The sequence below is a fragment of the Periplaneta americana genome, chromosome 10 (assembly GCF_040183065.1).
Source record: "Periplaneta americana isolate PAMFEO1 chromosome 10, P.americana_PAMFEO1_priV1, whole genome shotgun sequence".
Classification (NCBI taxonomy): domain Eukaryota; kingdom Metazoa; phylum Arthropoda; class Insecta; order Blattodea; family Blattidae; genus Periplaneta; species Periplaneta americana.
In genome coordinates this window covers 9,940,661-9,960,541 of record NC_091126.1, presented here as the reverse complement: position 1 = coordinate 9,960,541, position 19,881 = coordinate 9,940,661, and the positions used below count along the sequence as shown (strand labels likewise).

At 38.7% G+C, this 19,881-nt stretch overlaps 2 protein-coding genes across 2 annotated transcripts in view; one reads left to right on the top strand and one right to left on the bottom strand.

Annotated features, from left to right (window-relative positions):
* The window catches only part of LOC138707431 (Krueppel-like factor 1), a 132,011-nt gene extending 114,348 nt beyond the window's left edge, over positions 1-17,663 (top strand). The window contains exon 2 of the mRNA XM_069836843.1: positions 672-17,663. Within this exon, the coding sequence (XP_069692944.1) occupies positions 672-1,664 (993 nt within the window). The 3' untranslated portion in view covers positions 1,665-17,663. The remainder of the gene's footprint in view (positions 1-671) is intronic.
* AdamTS-A (ADAM metallopeptidase with thrombospondin type 1 motif A) overlaps positions 1-19,881 on the bottom strand; it is a 991,514-nt gene that overhangs the window by 100,188 nt on the left and 871,445 nt on the right. The gene's annotated exons all lie outside the window — the stretch shown is intronic.

Genomic DNA, 19,881 nt, shown 5'->3' with positions numbered 1-19,881 from the left:
CAACGATTAGTGAGTGAGTGATCACAATCGAGTCATTATTTGTACCCCATAGCTCAATGCAAAGAACTAAATTACAATGTTACAATCGGTTAGTCATGTGACATTATCAAATGTGCAAAAATTAAAACTGTTGAAATTTAACATTTTTGTTTCAACTTAAAGAGTGGAAAGCGGGATATTGATATCATAAATCGGGAAACGGGAAATTAGGACATAAATTCTCTAAATTACGCGAAATCCTGCAAAAGTCGGGAAATCTGGCAACCATATGTGGAATGCAATTCTACTAATAAATATTGCGTAGTTACAACTCAGTACATTTGTAAGAAATCAGACCATAATCCTGTTGGACAGGGCCCAGAATACCTCTGCTATCCACGAGTTAAGCCTTGAACCGACGAATGCGACATGCGACGTGCGAGGCTCGCCTCGCACAAATCCGGACAACACAAGAGATAGTGCGTGGTTTCTGTAACTGTCTGCGCACCTCACAACTATAGAAACCACTCACTATCTCTCGTGTAGTCCGGATTTGTGCGAGGCCCCTCGCACGTCGCATGCGTCGGTACAGAAAAAACTAAGGCTTTACTTCACTAGAGATGAAGAGAAAGCAAGACTAATTTCCTTCGCTTGCTCCTGTCGTGAAGTCTGACTTGGAACGTTTGTTGCAGATGTGGCAAGACATCGAAAGCATCCTGCTGGGACAGCCCACGCCGCCGCAGGCGTCACCGGTGAGTCTGTGCGGCTCGGGCACCGTGCTGGTGGCCAGAGCGGATCCCGCGCCCCCGACCCCAACCCAGCCCCAGCCCCAGGCCCAGACCCAGGGCCAGGGCCCCGAGACGGACCAGCTGAGCTACCAGGCGGAGGAGTTCGTGGACCTGGACATGCTTATCAACCACGCGGCCGAGCAGCACAGCTTCTACCCCGCGCCGCACCTCGACTCCAAGGAAGACGTTCTGCCGCACGGCAGGAGGGGCGACGCGGACTTCTACGGCAGCAGGGAACCGCAGGATCTCCCGCCGCTACTCCCGCAACCACCTACCGCCTACAACGGACTCATGACCATCGTCCCTGCACACCACCAAGTAGCCTACAGCCACGGCCAAATGTCGCCCCCCGCGAGTCCCGAGAACCAGGATTACCCCCGAGGTCTGTCGGCGACGGCCAACCTGTCTCCCCAGCAGAGGGTGGTTAATAACATCGTACCTCCTCCCCCCTTAATAAAAATAATGACTCCCCCGTCGTCGCCCAACCTGGCGGAACTTCTGTCCGCCCAGCAGCAACCCCCGTCGCACCCCGCCTTCCTGGGGGCCACCGGGGGAGGCTCCAACGGCTCGGGCGGCGACGTCCAGCAGAAGCCCAAGAGGGGGCGCCGCAGCTGCGGACGCAAGAAGCTGACGACGCACACGTGCTCGCACCCGGCGTGCGGCAAGACGTACACCAAGTCGTCGCACTTGAAGGCGCACCTGCGCACCCACACGGGGGAGAAGCCATACCAGTGCAGCTGGAAGGGCTGCGGATGGAAGTTCGCCCGCTCGGACGAGCTGACGCGCCACTACCGCAAGCACACCGGCGACCGCCCGTTCCAGTGCCGCCTGTGCGAGCGGGCCTTCTCGCGGTCCGACCACCTCTCGCTGCACATGAAGAGGCACGTCAGTGTGTGACGGACTCCGAAGTGAATCTAATCTCGTGTTTGTTAGTATGGTACTGTTGATGCCGGCGAGGCACTCGGCCCTCAACCCACAGTTACCAGCACAAGTGGTCCGAGGACGCATATTACCCCAAGTTAGCACAAGTGCACACTTCTGCTGCTGTAAATAGTATAAGGTTACCATACTGCACTATAACTGGACACTTGGACGCATTTCTAATCAGTTATTCAAATGTAGTAGTAGTTGTCATCCGATGGAACATTACTTCTTGGGTGTCCGTCGTCTTGCCATGTTTCAATCGTGCGTACAATGTTTCATGTGGTTCGATGTTCTAGACTGTTCGTTTGTAGGAGCCTCGGGACGGATCGGGTGGACCAAGCTGCAGAATGTAATGTTCAGTATTAAATTTGATGATCGATGTGACATTCGTTTCGAGTTCTTATTGTGCAGAGTAGGGTGGACTGAGCCAGGACTGTTTCCGTTGCCGATAAGACGTCCAGAAGGCCGACAGTGATAACGGCCTCGCCTCCTCGCCTTCGGGCGCGTCAACGGCAATGCAAGCAGTCCATTGGAAACCCTTGCTGGTCGCGAGCCGTTAGGAAATGTCCAGTTTCTTCACTTTTTGGCATGTCAAAGGAGCATTCACGCCCTAGGCAAGAATGAAGCGGACTCAAGCGAGGTTTATCCTCCGCCACCCTCCAATCGCCACCCGGCCGTGCTGCGAACATCAGACCTGACCGCGATTGCTTGCGGGGTCGGTGCTGATGTCTTCCGAGACTTTGAGCAAACTCTTCTTGCACTTTCCTGTTTATCTCGTACGCTATGTCTTGTTAATATTTCTTTAGGTCTGTGAATATTGTGTACGTTGGGAGAGGAAACGAGGAAGAGACGTTCATGATACAAAGCTGACCGCCGACGCCGCTCTGTAGTTCGACAATAAAGTGAAGCTTAGTGTCCATTTGCAAGTTCAGAGAGAAGGAATCTCTCGAAAGTCATATTTCAGTATGTGGAGATGGGTCTGAGATCGATCTCTGATGTAGCAGAGTGTGACAGAGAAATGTTGGCTCTCCAGGTGGCAGGTCTGTGCAGATCTTTCAGCCAGCAGTTTGAACAGTGCGAATGTGTTTCGTATAGATAAATGCCCTCTCGGGGGTTGGCATGGACAGGAAAACAGTTACTATACATAAACCTTTCAAACAATTATTATATTATAGGCTTGTGAGTTTACAAAATATATTTTGGAAACAGTGAGACAAACCAAACTCTGTTTGTCAAACTGCAAAATAAAATGAAAACCACATACCTGAATCTCTTACAGGAATTTCGTAACGAAATTTCGTGACCTTGTTACTGATTTGTGGTCCAATCGAATTTATTAATAAGTATACTTCTAGTTCTTTTGCTGACATCCTGAAAAAAATTCTAAATTGTTGATGATCTTCGTTTTTTCTTAATCTTTTAATATGTTGTACATGGCAGTAACAGCAGCACATAAGTTTTCGTCCAATTTTCGACGTACAATACCTTGTTTGTGAGTAAACGCGCAAAAAAAAAAAAGGTTAACTCGCGCAACCGTTCAATCAAGAGGACACACTTCTGGGAGTTATGTCCAGATTTGATTCCGCAGAATTCCAGATTACTGTCAGCTCTCTAGTGGACACTAAGCTTCAGTCATATCGTACGCTACAGATGCGAGTTATATTGCCCGATGAGGAACTATCCCTTGCAGACTCTGCTTATAATGTAACGCATACGAAAGCATTAAGCATATCTGCGTCATCCACATGAAGTATACGACATAAAGAGACAAAAACTATAAGCAACAGTAATTGAATACCTTCGGAATAAAGGTACATGGTACATTGTTTTCCTATGTACTTAGATCCTTATTCCGGGAGGTATTCAATTGTCAGAAATAACGTTCAGGAACATAATTAGAATTGTATTTAAAACAGTATACAGATATACGTACGTCCTGTTAAAGCTTGCAGAAATGATTACAAGTAGGTCTACATATATTCTAGACAACGTTACACACGTTGTACGACAGCTACTGTAATATAGACCGATTTCCTGCTCTCGACTGAAGATTGAAACTTCTGTTGTGTAATGTTCGTAAATCCATCTTTATTACCGCAATTTATATAATAAAAATGACCTATACATAATAACAATCAAAATGTAAAAATACATATGAGTCATAAATACAGAAATTCAAAGAATTCATTCATTCAAAGTCATCTTTCCTTCAATGCAAACCCATATTCTCCATTCTTCCCTCTTTTCCGCCTTCCTCTTAGTCTTCGCAAACGATTAATTTATCTTGTTATCATCTAATATCTTCTTCTACCCCGAACTCTTCTCCCGTTCACCATTCCCTGCAGTGCATCCTTCAGTAGGCAGTTTCTTCTCAGCCAGTGACCCAGCAAATTCCTTTCTCTTTTTCTGCTCAGTTTCAGCATTATTATCTCTTCCCTCATTCTTACTAGCACAGCTTCATTTCTTATTTTCTCTGTCCATTTCACACTCTCCATTCCTCTCTATACGCACATTTCAATTTTATGCTTCCAGTCGTTTCTATTCACTTCGTCATAATGTCAGTGTAGATCTATTTGAAGAATATAACACTTAGAAGCGAAAATCATACCAGTAGTAATCGATGTTGTAGAAACAACAAACAAAAGACTCCAAAATAAACAGATCAAAGATCAACTCCTATGGAAAAATAGATCTACGTATTGAGAACTGAAGTATATCTTACCGAAACCAACGATGATGTGTCTAGTATAATAATAATAATAATAATAATAATAATAATAATAATAATAATAATAATGGACTAATTTAAAAAAAAGAAAACTTATTTAATAAGCTATACCACCAATATTACTCGTATACATGCATAGATTATAATTGGGTCTATATAAACTTCTTAATTAAGTGCTTTGTTGGCGGTGACATTTTAATTTGTAAAAAAAAAAATAAAATACAAAAATGCCCTACCTACAGACCAGGAATGTTTAAGGAGAACGAAATGAGAAATTGAAAATAATCTACTTCCTAAGCTTACATACCTTAAACAATTTGATACTGCATATAATGATTTCACACGCCGCGATCGAAGAACAATCTTGAACTATTCTGATGTTTATTCTTACTGAAATATCGAACACCAGTTCGTAGGGACCGTACTTTTTTGGTAATAGTGATAAGCGCGAAATTTTCCGAAATTACTTTCTTTGTTAAATTTAACTTTCTAAATGTTTAAAATACAAGATTTAAGTGATATAAACACGCAAAATAAAGCGAAATTTGGATCAATATGCGAAATATGTCAGTAATCACAAAATATACTCCCTCTATCGCAAAAACTACAAAATATATACCAAAATCTGATTCAATATTGTTAAATAAAACATGTTTGTAACTTTTGTTTCAGGTAATTTATCAATCGTTTGGTAACGTTAATAGGATTTCCGTACTTCCTCTATGGATATTGTATACGCTCACTTTTACTATTGCTATGGCTATCGAAAGAAGATCGATTTCTGTAGTCGACTGCAGCAAAGATTAATTAAATATATGTAATAATCCGTGGCGCTACAGCCCGTGAAGGGCCTAGCTAGACCGACCAGCCGGCTGCTGGCCTCACGCCCACATGCCGAAGCAGAGGTGGACGAATTATATATGTAAAACACAATATTCTTCAATCTTTGGTGCAGTATGCTATTCGCCGGAGGCTAAATGTTGGCGAAGAGGTTACGAGGGGACTAGCAAACACCACAGTGAACTTGGTGTCAACTGTTTTTCAGGCAGTGTAGTTTCCCACATATATGGACAATGAGAGAGGTTCTTCTCGTACACGAAAATTCTCGCTGACTGTTGCATAAATCTTCGTGCAGACAATGCAGAAACCTTGTTTAGTTTATATTTTGAGAATGCTGATATGCGATATTCGTAAGAAAAAGTTTTATGTTAAACAATACATACTGCAATTAACTGACAATTTATTTCATACATCTTGATTACACAACTTTTAACACTGTATCACTTCGGAATATGTATGATAAGAACTTTCTTGTGTTAAATAGTATTAACGTACCTTGTTAACATGTTTCGAGCTATTTTCGATCATCTTCGTAACTGGTCGTTGTTGGTCTTGGCGCGCGCGCGCGCGCACACACACACACACACACAAAACTCAATTTCAAAACTCATACACTCTTTGACTCTACACTACGAACGCACCCATACAGAAAACAAGAGGCGCCAAGACCAACAACGACCAGTTCCGAAGATGACCGAAAATAGGTCGAAACATGTTAACAAGGTACGGTAATAATATTTAACATAAGAAAGTTGTTATCATACATATTACGAAATTTAGTTCACCAAATACTCATAAATTTGACACATTACTTCACGAAATACCGACCGATATAGTGGCAAGTATTTCCCAAAATGTGCGGTCCTACCAATTCGGCATTTTGGTTTCCTAATCCAGGTTGCATTTCGCGTCCTTTCCAACAGCACAACATATCATCGCTGTAAAATGGGAGAAAAACCTTTCGATGGCTGTCCAACTTTATCATTATATGAAAGATGTGCGGAATTTCGCAGGCCGAAGAGTGGCATCCATGTCACGGGATCGCGGAGTGGAGAGGGAATTCTTCAAGGACAGATCCAAATTAAAACGACTCAGATCGGCCACAGTGACCAGCGTCCAGGCACAGCTCAACGGCGGGCGAGGTCTCAAGGTTAACTGGTACAGCTCGCCGCGCGCCTCACGCCGCCCTCGATGGAAGAAGGGGCTTCCTTATTGCTGCCAGCAGCAGCGCTGGCAAATTCACTCTACTTCTGTCTTCATGTACTACAATCCAAATATCCAGTGCTCAGATCAGGCACTTTCTTCTGGGGGAATTTAAATCCAAATGGGGCCAAGATACTTGAAGTTGTAGGAGCAGTAGTAATAACAACAATAATAACTATAGTCCGGGTTCCTAAAATTAAAAAACCTAAAAGCATAGGTGCAGAGTATTATCAAAGGATGAAAAACGTGGCAATGTAATTAAAATGGCATAATATCTACTTCAGCTTTGTACAGACCCAGGAACAAAATTTGGCCAACTGAATTTTACAAGTTCCAGTTATAACATATTGCGCATGTGTAGTGCTTACTGAGCATGCGCAGTATGTTATGGCTGGAACTTGGAAAATTCAGGTGGCCGAAATTTTGTTAGAGAGTCTGCACAACCTCTTACAGAATTTTACGTTAAAATAATGCATCCCAACGACCATAAACACTGATGAGATGGACTTCATGCTGCTAATTTCTCAATCATCCTTTCGCCTCTTTGTACGTGAGCACATTTCTCTTAAAAGTAAAAATTCAAATACTTGACATGTCCTCAGACATGGTAAGATCCTCGCCGCTTTTCAACAGCGTACTTCAGGTCTGCAACCATCTATTTGCAGGATATTTCATAGGGGAATTCAGAATAATTGAAGTTACAAAAACAATATTTAAACCCTTACTGACAGGAACGGAAATTTCTAAAATCCCACGAAAATACCCTTCTTCCAAAATTTTTCCTAACTATGATCTAACTCTAAAAAATAGCACATTATTAATATGTACTGCAATTAAAAATGCGTCACATTCATAATAAAACTTTGGAATTTCCACAAATTAAATAAAAAATGGAAAAGAAATTGATATAACTAATAGGCATATTATTTTTATTATTATTATTATTATTATTATTATTATTATTATTATTATTATTATTATTATACACCCGGTTTATAGCACTCAAAACTGCTTCAGTCCATGGAAAAGTCTAATTAAAATTTTCAGTTTTTCACCAATGCAATCCGATATCCAGAAATACCTTCAAAGCCGACCTAACAAGGGAAATTTCCTAAATTATCACGTTTAAATTCCAGTTGAAAAGTTATACACTGATGTGTATTATAAAGTAAATGTTCAGTACAAGAAATTAGCTGCCGATACGAATTTTATTAAAGGACAAAAAAGCAGCTTCCAAAATTATAGACGCTGAAAACTTTCAGTTCAGTGTCCTTTTTATCAGATTCCTGAAATTCGTGGTTGACATTTCATTTGTTTTCTATCTTTCCCGTATATTAAACTGGATTTCTACTATTCAAAGAGTTCACATCTCAACCCACAGTACGTCTACTGAGCTAGTTAAATTGTGTCTTGGCTTATTTGGCTTCACGAGAACTGGACTCGGGACAAGACCTTACACTTAGGCACGGTTTGGCCCTTTATGTGCCCTTATATGCGATGATTGACCAACTCTGACAAGTGGTCTGGATGGCTTTCGTGAATCCGACACTGATAGGTGGGCCATCCTGCCTCAGCCTCCCTAGAGCTAGGTGCCACTTCGCGGACGAGTAGCCTGATAAGCCCCAAACCTTCCTATAATAGCAAAAAAAAATCCGTACTACCCCCAAAAAATGGAAAACAATCTGCTTTGTTCAACATAACGACCTCGCCGGGGATTGAACCAAGGCCACTTGGATGAAAAACGAGCGCGATAGCAGTAGTGCCACAGACGCAGCTAAATTGTGACTTAAAATGTGTACAAAATTGCTTTTTCCGTAGTGTAAGGTGTGAATTATCTACAGACAAATTGAGGTACTTTTTAAGTACTAATTTAATGAGGATTGTTGTTCAGTCAACTGTCCGAAGACAGGTCTGAACCTCAAAAGTGATACCAAAAAGTCTCCACTTATGAGGCAACTAGGCCGCGAGATAATGGGTTGGGTGGCCAGTTCCTTTCCCCTCCATTGCATACATCGCCGATTAGCTACATATTACACTACCTAGTCAGACTTCAGATGTATACAAACAATTGTTCTTCCTCTGACACATATCATCAAGTGAGATAACAGATGTACCTATCAGCCAGAACCTCAATCACAGGATATTTTACGCCATTTTATCCATTTTCATTATAGTATTTACTCCTCTGTCAATTTTCAAGGAAGGTTTCCATCTGAAGTCGTAAAAGATTGGGTTTTTAAGTTCAACCCTATTATTGTCTCTCGTGCTAAATTGAAATTCCAATTATTTAACCTATGAAAATCAAATATCTATATTCGGATGCCATTTTTATGTTGTAGTCTAATTAAAAATAAATAACCATTATTAAATTGTAATTATTAAAATTAGTGCCAATTCTGCATAGTGCGTTTCCGAAGAAAGAGATCAGTATTGGCCGCGAAGGGAGGAATTTCATTCTATTTAACACTGTGATATATCCAAAACTCTTCTTTAACGCCGTCACCTTATCTATGACACATCTTCCAAAAGAAACCTTAGCTGTAACTAACATTAACGCTGCTAAAATATTCCTAAACAACTGCTAAGACAGGTCACTACAGCACGTCTACTGCGTTCGGTATCGTTACATTGTGCTTCAAGGTACCACAATTAAGCTGGGGAATAACCAGAATATGAAACCTGCCGAATTGACATCACATTCCCAAATGTCCGTAAGAAGAAAATCAATCCCATTACTGGCCCTTGGAGGCGGGATGTTAAGATTCCCACCTTACAAGACAATCGGTACTGACCAGCAGTAGAATTGTCCTTGTCGCCTTTGCCGTAAGGAAATGCCCTGGGTACTCGTTTCTGTTAGAGTCGGAGTGAAACCCAGGGTGGGAAGGAGTACTTTAGATCAAGATACTCATCTACCCTTAATTTTTAAATTTCCTTCAAAGATTTTATTTTACTTTTTATTTTTAAGTCATCTGAAAGCTTGAACTTTCCAGTTATAAAAAATGTATCAGTTTTGCCTCTATGATGTTTGGTTAATTAATTAGCTGAGTTTTTATTGACCGGAAGCACCCTTTCTTTAAGCAGGAAGTGAAGATTGCAAGTGTCAATCCGTCACATTCTGTCAATTTGATATATTTTTTTGTGTAATAATTCGAATTTGGCGTTACAGTTTGACTGTATTATTTTACAAAGTCACGAAGCTGTGTGTATGGTTTTACAATTTTTCATATTCTCGGGATGTAGATTTTTTCCGTGTTCAATTTTACACCATTTTACAACACAAATGTTAACAGAAAGTGCATTTTGAAGTGAGATATTTTCATCATTCTTGCAACAAAATGAAGCTGATTACCGTAGCTAAGTACCAAACTACAAACAGTATCCTACTGCTGAAGAAAGGTAATTTAAAACTCCAATATATCGAATTTTTATTTCTGTTTGAAATTTAAAAAATTGACATTTTTCCTTAAAGGGTTAAAATTGGGAAAAAATGTTTTCACAGCCTATTTTGTATTCTTTTAGGAGTAAGATAGTGAAATAAATTTTGTTCTAACATAAAAACTGTGGACTAGAACAAATTTCAGTTTTCGCTTTAAAAATTGCCACCCCTCCCCCCCCAAATATTTGAGGGGTTTATTTTATGTGAAAATTCTTAATTTTGTGCCTAATAATCAGTGAAAAAATAGTTTTTAAAAATCGGCTTAAAGTTGCAAATTTTTCTCCAAAGAATGGATAAGCACCTCAATTGAGAAAATTCATGGCACCATAGGGAATGGGACCCGCTATTTTCCGGCTTCCAGTACAATGTTCAACCGCGACGTATCACTTCCCCTCAATTACTATATTTCCATTAAAGTTATTTCGGACTTGACATTTCAAGGCAGCGTTATCAAACATACTGTTCGCGCAACTTATCTGGGCAGCTAAAAGAACGGGGAAGCGGGGTGTAGCGAGGTTGCTTGTAGCGGTAGCGTGGAAGGAGAGGGAAGGAGAGGGGCAGCGAGAGAGCACTAGGGAACCCAAGTGCCTAGATAAGTTGCGCGGACAATAGGTTATTTGAAATCTGCAGAAAGGACTTCCGTTAAAGTTAAGTAGAGTAGAACTCCAACTATACGGACTGATTGGTGATTGCCGTGATTCTTATATGCAGAAATCCGGATAATTGCGTTGGAAATGGAAATCAGTGAACATTTTCGCTTTTTCACTGATGTTGGTGACAGGAATAGCATTTGCTATTGAATTCTCCTGTACAAACCACATGCAAACTACGGTTTCAAGCCTAGCAACCACACAAAACAATCGGTCGGAGCGAATACTTTCTGAAACATATTGCACAGTCATTTGGAGTAAAGAAAAGTAGGCTATTTTCTGTCACTGAATAAAGAATTTATAAATTTCCTGAAAATCGGTTTGAATAATTTGGCATACGGATGTCCTACACTTCAGTAAATTCTGAAGTCGGAGCAAGCTAAATGATCTAAGCCGTTATGATGATGTTGGCGATTTCAGTGATATTAACTTGTTTATATAAAGAAAGAAAAATACTAACTCTGAGGTACATAATCTGATGTTGCTGATTCACAAATACGAAGTAAACTGCGGAAATTACGGAAAAATCAACGGGACAAAACACAGAACAAAAGCGCGCGCAACATATGGACTGCAGACAAAACAAGCTGTCGATAGATACGAGTTGCAGCAGCGCATGATGTCATAGCTTTCGATTGGTTGATAGAGCGGTTGCTATGGCGACCCGGGTCAAACTAAGTATTGTCAATTCTGGAGTATTTTTAATCAGTGTATAGCAGAAGCCTCTTTTCTTCTGACAGAAAATTAAGTAACGTGGAGAAATAAATTAATATCATTTATAAATGTTAATCACAATTTAAGTTTTCGGTTCAGTTCATTAAATGGTATTGCAACGATGTAGGAAGTTTCAATTAGAATTTTATACGGAAATGTTTAAGCAACGTCGTCTGTTAGACAAAGCTTGAAAATACGTCAATTTGAAATACGTTCACCAATTATTTCAATAAAATTTGCTTGTATGTACCCGTTCTCACACCGCAAACGACAGCATCTCGTTCATATACTAAAAATATATAATATATATGAAATGCCGTCAGTGCCAGTTTAAATGTTTACGAATAACCATAAACAGAACAACTAGTGTGTTGCTACCACAGCATAATAACTAACTCGTGACACTCGAAGGACGTTTCCGCGCATTCTTTCAGCTGGCAAATTAAGTCTGCAAATAGCTTTGCAACGCAGGCAAAACACATTTATTTATTATGAAGTGAGAATTCAAAAAATCCCATTTTTAGTTTCTTATCACACAGAGCGCTAGTTCAACTTCAACAAACTTACATTTCACAGCATATATGTTAATCTCTAAATTCTAATCAAATTTTAAGAAACTCTAAACGTGTTTTCGTGATGCGGTATTGTTTAGTTTTTTTTAACCTTGCCTCACGTGTAGAAACATGAGCTTTTCTTCAGTATTTCTTTTTTACTTCTTTACTCAACGACGCTGTATCAAATACTGGGCTATTTAGCGTCGATGGAATTGGTGACAGCGGCGAGATGAGGCCGAGGATTCGCCATAGATTACCTGATATTCGCCTTACGGTTGAGGAAACCTCGGAAAAACCAAATCAGGTAATCAGCCCAAGAAACGGAAATCAAACCCACGCTCGAGCGCAGCTCCAGATCACCAGGAAGTTGCGCTACCGCCTGAGCTTCTCTGGTGGCTTTCTTCAGTCTTATTGGCAAATACAAGATAAAAGTTTTCCTTTCCTTGCCTTTACGATAATGGTGCCAAAGTCCATAAATTGCTCAACAAAGAAATTTAATGTTGCGTGAATTGTAGGATAATATAAAATGGATGTTTTCAAGGTAGATGTTCCTACTTCCACATTTGTAAATATATTCGAAAAACGGAACATTTCAAAGGTTGGATCTACCTTGATAGACACTCCGAAGAGAGGTTACCTACTCGTTGGAAGTTATGGTATAGAAAATTAAAGGTCTGGACCGTTTTTCTAGATGTAACATACGAAATATCAAGTTTCCAGATATATTCACTGTAATACAAAGATTGAAATATAATTTAGCTCTAAGGGCATGCAGGAATGATAGTAAATGAAACACTTCAAGCAGCAGAAAGTTACCAACCCGAACAAGAAGAAAGAGATCGCTCTTTCCGTGCCCCGCGTCTGTCTCCTATTACACTCTTGCATGCAGCGAGTGCAAGGTGATCAACTCCGTTACGACATGTAGGAAGCCTATCGACGATCGGCAATATCGATACAGTTGTGCAAATCTGATTATTCGAGGTCGGATTATCCCGCTATTCTAGACAATTGAGTGCGGATTCGGCTTTGTTCAACACGACCGATATTGGACGCTTATGCGAGCCACGTTCTATACGAGATCAGAGATCAGAGATGTTAAGCGCCATTACGGAGCTCTCGGGTCGAGATGCTGCAGCGAGGGCCGCGATGAGGGAGGCGCATCACACAGTGTTTGTTCCCTCGATTTTGATTTCAAGTTAGAAGTAAGATCTCCAATCCAGGATGTGTGCGGATTTTTGTTTGTACCAAGTCACTTTCTGTTTTCACTCCTTTCGACCTGTCTGTACCACGCAACAAAGGGAGGAGCTATAATAATAATAATAATAATAATAATAATAATAATAATAATAATAATAATAATAATAATAATAATAATAATGATTTATTTAACCTGGCAGAGTTAAGGCCATGCGGCCTTCTCTAACACTCAACCAGGAATAAAACTGTGTTACAAAAAACACTACAAATTTACAAAGTAGTCCACACCTGTGGACTAACGGTCAGGGCGTCTGGCCGCGAAACCAGGTGGCCCGGGTTCGAATCCCGGTCGGGGCAAGTTACCCGGTTGAGGTTTTTTCCGGGGTTTTCCCTCAACCCAATACGAGCAAATGCTGGTTAACTTTCGGTGCTGGACCCCGGACTCATTTCACCGGCATTATCACCTTCATTTCATTCAGACGCTAAACAACCTAGATGTTGATACAACGTCGTAAAATAACCCAATATAATAATAATTTACAAAGTACACTACAAATTTACACACAAAACTGAATAAGATAATAATAATAATAATAATAATAATAATAATAATAATAATAATAATAATAATAATAAAATGTAAACAACAAGTAAGTAGAAATTAGACATAATATATAACATACAGAAAGAAAGAAAAAAGCATAATGAAATATGAACAGCAGGTCAAAAGAAATTAGACATACAAAGTATAAAAAAATAAGACAATTGAAGCGTCGGCTGGAACAACGTGTAAGTTACAAAATTTTCATTCGGCGTGTTTCCGTGTAATAATGTTGTATGTCATGTTACCTTGCTATACTCCTTGGCTTGCAACTGTCCATCAATGCAGTACGTGAAATTTGTCCACTCAAAAGTTTGCTTCCCTATAACAACAACGTTGTACGTGTACACATTTTTGCAGCTCCTGTAAATTTTACCAAATGTAACTTATAACGTTGTTCCAGCCGACGCTTCAATTATTGACAATAATAATAATAATAATAATAATAATAATAATAATAATAATAATAATAATAATAATAATAATAATAATAATAATAAATAAGAATAGTAGTAGCAGTAATAATAATAATAATAATAATAATAATAATAATAATAATAATAATAATAATAATAGTGCATACAATGAATACAATATTTTAGGTACATACAGTAAGGAAAATTATGATTATATATAGCTCAATTTATCACATTATAGATATACCATTGTCGGAAAATATGAAAACAAAAATGTAAAATAAGTTAAATATCACTAGAACATAAAAAATGTGAATACGTGGAAACATGCAATACAACACTTGTCATAATAGTAAGTTAGTTTGGCAACTCGTCATAAGATAATTTTCTAACTTGGATTTGAAAGATTGGCAGGACGTACAACCGCGAATCACTTTACATACAGGGTGATACAAGAGGAAAAGCTCATGCGTTGAAGGTGACAGTATGGATCATCCTGAAGGAAAAATTCATTTATATATACACACACACGCACACACATATGCACATCTTATTGTCACTCGTATTCGAGAAACATCTATTTGAAAATGACAGGGATGTGTCTTTTCTTTCTCCGCATAACTGCTCACATTGATGCGGACGCAACCAGAATGACATTATATTTTACTGTTGCCTTTGTCATCTTGGAATTTTCAGCTCAAATAGGGATATCCTGAACTAGCACCAACAGATAGCGCACGTGTACTTTGAGGGATGCGCTTTGCGTGTGCATTTGTTTTTCGGTATATAAACATTGAGAATATACATAGTGTATTAGTATATTAAATACTCTTAAAAACAACTAAAAATGGCAAATTTTTGTTATGTTCCTATATTTAAGGACCAGGGAAAGCTTTCGTCTTAAATCAGGTCCCGAAATATTCTGAATATATGCTTTAAATCTTAAGAAATATAAGTAATTAAATTGCGCCTCGAAAGTGCTAGCTATTAAATAAAAGTAACTACTTTAATAAGGAATTGTTGACTACAGTTTCATTTTGGAAGAAGGAAAGGAAAAATTAATAAAATCATATGCAACCTCGACAGCGAGGTATGTTAGCTTAGATTATATGCAGTAGTTGTAGGAGTCTCCGAAGTTTACGCCTGCAGTAAACTCTCGATAAATTGGGATGTTTATTATCCAGGACGATCCGTAGTGGAACCCATTTCGTGAATAATATGTTTAATGTACTGAACCCTAATTATTAAAACCATGTTTTAATTTAAAATTTTCAAAATCATCCTACATAGTATTCAAAACTGCATGTCTTAACCTACAAAACGCACGACTAATCGTGATACTACTGCGATCATATTATATCATTCTATTAAAAATTGCATTTGATCTTTCTGCAACTATAGAAAAAAAAACAAGGAATTCAATCTCGATAGTCCCTTCCCTATGAAAAGAAACACATTGGTGGTTGCATATCCTGTTTTTAGCGTACGGTTCTTGAATACTAATGATTAAAGGGGGCAATATTCACCTTCGACATCCCGGTAGTTCCTATTTTTTTATTCGTGCACCTCGTTCTCAAAGTTCTCGTTTAGGTTCATGAACATTCAATTTACTCGTATCTATATTCTGCATACTGCAGATTTCCCCACCCATCTCGGGTAATCGCTCAATATTATACAGGTTTACGTTATTATTTATTGTAAATTAAATTATGAGGTAGAAAATATTGAATTATATTAAATTATACCAGGTTATACAAAACAATTGTAAATATAATTTTGACACGCATAAAAAACCAACAAGCGGGAAAATGTAATCAACTGTAGTATATGACATAACATAGCCCTACAACCCGTTCCGCCGCATGGAACGTTCCTGACATCTAGCGGTAAAACTTCGCATAAGATATCCCTATTAGCAATACGGCACCAGACTACACGAGCTGCAAAGTGCATCGACGATGACTGCGACATTTTTTGACAAGATGTGTAAAGAGGAATAGACAATTTCAACATACAGTTAACGATCTCTTAATTTACTATCAACTGCACTGTTCCCGTTTCTCGTGGTTTCGATAGTTTTCTCCAAAACCGTTGAGAATAAGACATAAGTTTTTTATAATGGTTTTCCTTTAAAATCGCCCATATTATCACCCCTCAACGTGTGGTCCTTCCGCCTGAATCACCCTGTACTTATTTCTGATGTATCGTGGCTTCAAAACAAAAAAGTCGCCTAACAGAAGACGCACGCGACTGTAACGCAATCCCGTCTCGTGACGCACTGAGCTGACATGTTGAAACAGTTGCTTTCTCCAAGGCGACAGAGAGACAAATGTCACCAGTGTTTGACTTTTCATTCACTGCTGAATGTACAGCATTTCTCCTCTTGTGGCGGCGTTAGCGGTGGTCGCTGCGCCAACTAAACAAAACGACTCCAGCCTTGGTCGTGTAATAAAGAATGTTATACATCGACCAACGACGCCTCTCCCAGCCAACACAACTCTTCAACATTCTTAACATTATTTCGGCTTTCAACCATTGACGAGCAAATTCTTATAGACTGATATTTAGAAAAGACTTCTTTGCCAAAGTACATCTCCTCAATTTGAATGATTTTTGCACATGAATGTTAGAAAAATGTCTGGGTTGAAGGGAGATGTCAAACTTGTTAATTGTCATGGTTCCGCCAGCTTTTATCACTGTACGCTGATATTCTGTCCACGGCTGAAATCACCAAGATAAATCCAAGCAGAGCTAAGTATATTTGCCTGAGAAAAAGCTTGTACATTTATAAACATAAACACTATATCCAGTCCTCTGTTATTAAAATATTCCGATGTGTGTGATAAACAAGATTAGGGGAGAGTTGGGTAGTATCGGACATCGGGTAATATCGGACAGTGAGTTTCTTTCATCTACAACCAGATGATAGTACCTGAATGACATGGTTACGTTTCTGTGATGTCGCATACAGTTACGTAACCACGTCATTCAGGTAATACCATCTGTGGTAGATGAAAGAAACGCACTGTCCGATATTACCCAATGTCCGATACTACCCTACTCTGCCCTATTTAGTACAACATTTTAAGACTCAGGATTACAATCTGTACAGAATAATTTAATTTATCGAATTGGTGTTTATAACTGTGACTCGAGAGATGCAGATAAGTTCTGCAGGTGAGGACAACAATTCATCTCACTCAGTGGTGTTCTTAAAACTTATTTCTAATATTTTCGAGAAGTAGATATTGTTCCTCACATTAGTTTTATGTTATAAGAACATGGTTCGGAAAACAAATTTTCCTATTTGAAACGTAATTTAGCACTAGACCAGAAAATGCACTTTGCTGCAAATATTTATGTACCGTTTGTAAGCTAAACGGTTTCACATTTGTCTAAGAAAAGCCTTGGAAGAGGCAATTGACAATTTGACATCTCTGAGAGTAAGGTTGAATGTCTTTGTGTTATGATCGATAAATGATCTCTATCAGTGAATTTTATTAAATAACAATATTTTGATTATTTTATGATATAAAAATGTTAATGATACTAACAAACTATATTGTATGTGTATAAAATTCACATATGTACAGTTTAAAGAAAGAGAACACATTAAAGTGAAAGGAAAAATAATTTGTTTTTAATTTGATTCGTAGTGTTTTACGCTGGAAGATCTTCTGGTCTCAGTACAGGATTTCGTCAAAGAATCAGGAAAGAATTTTAAAAAAGGTACATCAAAGGATGTCTTCCAGACCTCTTGAATCTGGAAGATCTGTGTGGAGACAAAATCGTATGTTTGAAGAAGCGTGTCAAATATGATTGCACAAAGCATTTATTGCACGTACTTGTAAATGATGACCAATATTTCAGAAGAAAACTTCGTAATTGGGATCGAGTGGCAAAAATTCGTATAAGCACTTCTTTTGATATTAACATAGTGAAAGAAAACAATTTAACTTTTTTATCTGCCCCCCATCACAATGTCTGCTTGTGAGTGCTACAGTTTATTTATTTTTCTGTTCTATCTGACGCGATAAACGATGAGGGAAAACAAATGTCTCAATTAGTCTAGAAATGGGGAAGAAAAGAAACTAGTTTGCGAGGTTTGGTTTGTATATCCACTCCAATAAATTCTATAGTTTACAGTATCTCTATTTTCTCAGGATTTTATCTTAGAGAGACTGCACACTAAGGGAAGACAAGAAATGACACATTTTCACTTTTAATTTTCACATTAAATTAGCTGCTTTTTTAATGAGAACATATATTGTTTATCAAAGTTATTATTTATGCCCTTAAATGGCATGTTATAGCACCGATAATATTTATTTTTATGAACATTTAAATAATGGAAACATAAAAATTGAAAATTTATCTTTTGAAAAGGTGGAAAATTTAAGTAAATTGGATCAACAGTAACAAATATAAATAACACTTGAGAGGAAATTAAACGCAGAATAAGTATGGGAAATGCCTGCTATTATTCGACTGAGAAGATTTTGTCGTCCAGTCTGCTCTCAAAAAAAGGTGAAAGTTAAAATTTATAAAAGAGTTATATTACCTGTTGTTCTGTATGGTTGTGAAACTTGGACTATAATTTTGAGAGAGGAACAAAGTTTAAGAGTGTTCGAGAATAAGGTGCTTAGGAAAATATTTGGACTAAGAGGGATGAACTTAAAGGAGAATGGAAAAAGTTACACAACGCAGAACTGCACGCATTGTGTTCTTCAACTAACATAATTAGAAACATTAATTCCAGACGTTTGAGATAGACAGGGCATGGAGCACGTATGGGTGAATCCAGAAATGCATATAGAGTGTTAGTTGGAAAACCTGGGAGAAAAAGACTTTTGCGAGGGCCCGGAACGTAGATGGAAGGATAATATTAAAACGGATTTGAGGGAGGTGGGATATTAATAGTAGAGACTGGATTAATCTTGCTCAGGATAGCGACCGATGGCGGAGTTATGTTTGGGTGACACTAAACCTCCGTGTTCCTTAAAAATCATTTGTAAGTTGTGGCCTATTAAAGTTATGAGATTCTTTATTCCTGAAATTGTAACGTATGGCTCCTAAAATGTGTCAAAACATTCATACCTCTGAGTATGTTAGTTTCTTAGAAAAAATACTTTAAAAACCAAAGTTTTGATTTGACGGAAACAAAAAAGTAGTTTCAAAAAACTCGTCAAAATAACTAAACTATTCTTACAGTCAAAATGAAATTCATGCGGCATATGCAAGACTCACATAGACTATAAAGGTTTTTGGAAAATTTGATCATTACCGATTCAATAGTTTCAGAGATTACAAGATTTGAATGGTAACCTCTCAGTTTTGGTCACTTCAGTATTCGAATTCCCCTTACAGTGTCGCTTTAAAATGCAAATTAGCAAAACATTAAAAATGTTTAGAATTTAGTTTACCAAAAAATGTCAATTGGGATTGTTGTCCAAAGTACCGGATTAACGACTTAGTCGATTTTTATTTTGGCCATCCCTGTTAACGGCGTTCACCGACCAATTTAGATCTCGCTCGCCGGATTGCACCACAACCTGCAGAGCTACATTAACAAACGCTCGCGCAGTTATGAAACCCGTTGCCCTCCACTCGAATGGTGGCCATTGTCTCCACACACGCCTGCCAGTCCCGGCTCTTGTGACGGGCTCTGGCGAACGAGTCGAAAATCCTGGTGATTTGGCCCATTTCCTCGCGATTCTTCCGTTTCCCCTCACATCCGTCCCGTATTTATCTTTCGAGCCTGAATGTTTAGCCATTTATAATATATAACGGGGAGCCAAAAAAGACGCTGTAAGCCCAGGAAAGCCACAACAGACTTGGAAGGCAAAATACC